The 5028-nt window shown below is 43.8% G+C and overlaps 1 protein-coding gene across 1 annotated transcript; it reads right to left on the bottom strand.

The window, feature by feature from the left end:
- Positions 1-2996: 2996 nt before the first annotated feature.
- On the bottom strand, positions 2997-4522 carry LOC121800557 (trihelix transcription factor ASIL1-like). The gene has a single exon (XM_042200112.1). It carries the CDS (start codon positions 4211-4213, stop codon positions 3215-3217), a length of 999 nt encoding a protein of 332 aa, XP_042056046.1. The 5' UTR covers positions 4214-4522; the 3' UTR covers positions 2997-3214.
- Between the last annotated feature and the right edge of the window lie 506 nt (positions 4523-5028).

The raw sequence follows: 5028 nt of genomic DNA, 5'->3' as shown, positions 1-5028 counted from the left end.
CTAGATGCTTGAATAATATTCTGACTATGTGTGTTCGAGATGCATTGATTGCTTTGGAAGATCAAATTGCCCCTATTAGAAATGCAGCAATGTGTATATGGCGTGCTGATATGTGTTTGCTTAGAAAATGGGCAACATTTTGCAAGAAAAAAGGGTTGATCCCAAGTTAAGAGAACTACGTGGGCTTTGATTCCTCAATAAAATTGTGGATACGTAGGCAACTCAACTTAAATTTGAAAAGTTTAACTTTGAAAGTTTAAGTTGATCCCAAGCCCTTTTCAAATTTTCCTTTTCCCCCCCCATTTCATGTTTTTTTGTTTACCTTCCGAGTCCGACGAGGCGACGACACTTGTAAATTATATTACATTGTTGTATGTTGTTGTATTGTATACTTATGTATTGTATAAATTGTAATGTATCGTTGTCCGTTACAACTCAAAATCAATAAAATTTATTTCATTTTCTCCTTATTCGTCTTATTTGTGCTTGAATTATGCATTGTCTTGTTCCGATTTGTTGTATAAAGCCAAATTTCAAATTTTTTAAAAAAAATAATAATAATTGAACCGCGAAACCGCCGGTTCGAAAACCAGAACCGCCAAAACCGCCGGAAAACCGGCGGTTCCGAACCGGAACCGGAAACGGAACCATGAAATAGCCTCACGGTCCGGTTCCGGTTCCGCCTCCGCCAAAACCGGAACCGCCGGTTTTCGAACCGTGGGCAACACTAACCGGAGGTGCCCGGCTGGTTGGCGGCCTGTCTACGACCCACGAGGGGCTAGGGAAGGGCTGGTTAGCTTGCCGAATGTATCTCGAACTCCTAAATATGTATGTCCGGAGGAAAAAAAAACTTAAGTGTTTGATTGATAGCCTAGATAAGACAAAGATGAGACCTGAAGCGAATTAGTTCAAAAAGATGGATTATTTAACAACTCAAAAGATTAAGATATCATATCTTTATCTTTAAAGTCCATCTTAATTAATTAATGTGTTAATCTAACATGCCTACCCAAGATGCACTAATTTTGTTAATTGCACTAGAAATTAATCAAACTTAGTGATTTTCATACAATTTCACCTTATTATATATCATACTTTTATTCCAGTCATTCCTGTCCATTTTTGTATTGACAAAACTACTCCCCTTCCTGTATCTGTGTATGTCTGCAATTTTGCAAATAGGCAGTTGTAAATTTGTAATCTCATTCTTCACAAACTCAATAAGAAACCTTGATATAGTCAGCAAAATAATTTGATAAACCTGAAACCAGCAGTGCACCTAGGCATGCACAAACCGACCCGGCCCGGCGGTTAACCGCCGGTTCGGGCCCGCCGGTTCATGAACCGGAACCGGGCCCGGAACCGGCGGGTTGAACCGGCAGAAGGGTTGAAGGGTCGGAAGGGCCGGTTCAGGTTCGGCAATATATTGAACCTGAACCGGCGGTTCGGCGGTTCGAACCGCCGGTTCAAAGGGTTAAATAGTGTTTCGTAGGTTACGGGTTCGTAGGGTTCGCGTAGGGGTTTAGTATAGCCGTTGGAACCGGCGGTTCGCGGGGTAAACCGCCGGTTTTTCGGGGTAAACCGCCGGTTTGTCGGGGTAAACCGCCGGTTCGGGAGCCGGTTTCTGACGGTTCCGGCAACTTTTCAGAGGCTAGGCCGTAGGGTCAGTGTGTAGGCCTGCAAAACCGGTCAGAAACCGCCGGTTTTCGGTCAGAAACCACCGGTTTTCGGTCAGAAACCGGCGGTTTTCTGACGGAAACCGTGGACAACCCGCCGGTTTAGGGTTGAACTGCCATATGTTTTTGTATATGCAAAAACAATTACATAATTGTATTTGTATATACTCTAGTCGATGAAGTATATTTCTCTATACGGCTAAATGAGGGAAACTTTTGACAATTCTACTATATTTGTTGATTGTTAGACGAAACTCAATATTTAAAGTTGAATTGCTAAAGGTGTCCTTAATTTAGTTATGTAGAAAGATCTTCTTCGCCGGTTAAGAGTATATATATAATACACTTATACGTTTAAGAACTTCAACATCGTTTCTTGTCATTTGTAATTAGTTCTTCACTAGTAGTCTCATTTGTATTTAAATTTTGTTTAAGACTTCAAGACCGCCATATGTTTTCAATTTGTAATTGTTGTAACTTGTAACGTGTAATTTATAAACATGCAATTTCAATAAAATTGCAACTTTAGCCGTATTTTTTTCAATTTATTTACTCACATTGCATACAAAAACAAACTTGAAAAGTGTAATTTAATTTGATTAAAATTGAAAAGTTGAAAAATGCAAAAAAAAAAAAAAAAAAAATTCGTCGAACCGCCGAACCGGCCCGGAACCGGCGGTTCAAGCCGAAAACCGGCGGTTTTGAACCGCCGCGTAACCCGCCGGTTTTTTGAACCGGAACCGGAACCGCCGGGAGCTAGGCGGGCCCTTGAACCCTTGAACCGCCGGCAATTTCTCGACCCTTGAACCGCCGGTTCGGGCCCGGAACCGCCGGTTTACGACCCTTGTGCATGCCTAAGTGCACCACAGCAACCAAAATTCAAAATGCCTCAGCTCAAGTAAGAGTTGATGTCCAAGAAAAACTCTAAACTGAGCACCAAGATGAAAATCTTATTTCCAATTATACAGTGCATACACAATATACGAAGCCCTTCATACCAGACCATACAGGGCTATAACCAACCACTTCCTTATACCAATATAAAACCTACCAACAGAAAACTAAAAACACCAAATCAACTCAAGAATGCAATTCAAGAAAAGTTCCAACATTGAAAAAAACCATTTGAAACAATCACAATTAGAATAGAAAGAACTACATTGCTCATTCATCCAGATAGACAAACGCTGGGAGCAAGATTGAATCCATGACTCATCTTCACTCTAAGATCATGTTCCCACCATTCCTTATATTAGCAAATACTCATACAGAGAAATTAGAAGCAAAGTTTGAGAAAAATGGAAACTATTGCATGATGAATTAATCCAAACAAAACAGTGAAAAATTCAAATTAACAAGTTCAATGAGGAGCATAGAGTTTTTTCAAGAATAATTTTACCAAAATGCAAACCGAGCTACATGGAGAGCAAGCTAGCACTTAAGTTAAGTAGCAGATTGTGTTGGTGCCAAACCCACATTACACAGAAATTCCAATACCCCAAAACTTCCACTACTCAACCATTCTCCGATTCTTGATGTCAATCAGGTGTAGTCGAATTCCTTTTCGCCCGTTTTGCACTTCTCTCGGATTTCACCTGAGAAAACGCCTCGACAATCCTCTGCTCTGACTCAAGCAGCATCTCCGTCCTCTTTAACTCCATCTCCATCCGCATCTCCTCAATTTGCTTCACCATATCCATCTTAGCCTTCTCCATCCTCATAAAACCCTCCCCCAAACCATGAATTGCTGCAACTAGCTCACTCAAACCGTCACCCCCTTGGCTCTTTTTCGGCATTTCATCAGCCATCTTCCTAATTTGCCCCGCACCAACAAAGCCATCCCTAGAAATCTTGGTCGAGGCAGCCCCATTCACACCCGCAGCATAATTCGTAAACCTAGGGTTATGGTAAATAGGGTTTGAACCAACCATCTCATCGAATTTTGAATAAACCTTGGCCACAGTAGGTCCGGCGGTAGCCCGGCCCGGGATCTTGATCCGGAAACCGCTCCCCGCACCATTATTCTCATTCAATTGGCCACCGTAGACTTCTTTCTGATTGTAATTATACAAATCGTTCACCCTTCTGATGCTATTGTTATTGTAATCGTCCTCGTCGTCGTCATCGGAGGAGGAAGGGGCGGGATTGGGGCCTTTCTCCATGGAATACATGCTCTGGAAGTGTGCCCACGAAGAATTGAATCGGCGGACGCCGCCGTGCGCGGCGGCGCGCTGGATCTCGGAGCGGTACCTCTTCCGGAGCTTCTCCATCTTGTGACGGCACTGGACGGGGGTCTTGGGGAGGCCGACGGGGCACCTGGCGGCGACGTCGTCGGCGACTTCTTGCCAGTGAGTGGCCTTGAGGTTGCCGCGGCGGAGGGAGTACCACTTGTCTCTGTAGGCGTCGATTAGGGCGACGGTCTCACCGGGGGACCAGCAGGGAGGGGGGAGGCGGCGGGAGGCGGAGGGGGGAGCTAGGGTGGGTGTGGGGGTGTGGGAGTCGTCGTCGTTGGAGGAGGGAGAGAGGGCGGCGGCCATGATGAGGGAGATCTGAGAGGAGGAGGAGGAGGGGAGGGTGTGGTGGTTGTGGCATAATGAAAGGGAGAGGAGGGCGGTGGGGTAGGGTTGTTAAAGGGGCGGCAGGCGGGGGGCTGACTTTGAGGATCTAGAAAGATGAGATGGGATGAGGTGAGAGAGGCCACCGCTTAGGGAGGGGCATGCTATCGTGCGCCATTTCGGTGGTGGATGGGCTGGTGTTATCGTGCGCGCTACCAGAGGCCTCGCCGCGTGGGGTTTTTTACCTTCGAAATTTTTCTCTCCATTTCGAAATTTCAAATTTCGGTGGCCTTTTTTATGTGCCAACCCTAGTAATTTTCCACTTTTCCCTTACTTATTAATAATTTCCTTTAAAATGTCCGATGGAGTTCAATCCAATTTTAAGTAATTTGTCTAAATTGATTTTAACTTGGAAAATTTATGGACATTGATAGTAATATTTTTGTTTTCGATGGTCCAATAAATTAGTCATCTTAATTTTTTTATTTGGATTTATCAATTTTATAGTAGTCGTATTAAAATTCGTATAGTTGGCTACTAAGATTATTGGTGGTGAAGGTGAACGTCTGGAATATAGAGTATTTAGTAGTGTAAAAATAAATCTAAACATCATTTATAAAAAGATCCGGCTAATCACAATTGTTTAAATATTATCCCACCTTGTTTAAACTCACATTTGGACGCACCCTGCATTGCTGCTGGTCCATACGGCAAGGACGGTATTACTCGGACTGTGCAGATGTTACAGATTCAAAATAGGCTAGGCCGGGGTGCTTGGCTTGCTCTATTGCATAGCC

This window comes from Salvia splendens, chromosome 1 (genome assembly GCF_004379255.2).
Source record: "Salvia splendens isolate huo1 chromosome 1, SspV2, whole genome shotgun sequence".
In the NCBI taxonomy this organism is placed as follows: domain Eukaryota; kingdom Viridiplantae; phylum Streptophyta; class Magnoliopsida; order Lamiales; family Lamiaceae; genus Salvia; species Salvia splendens.
The sequence above is the reverse complement of the archived record's forward strand: the minus strand, read 5'-3'. Positions and strand labels throughout refer to the sequence as shown.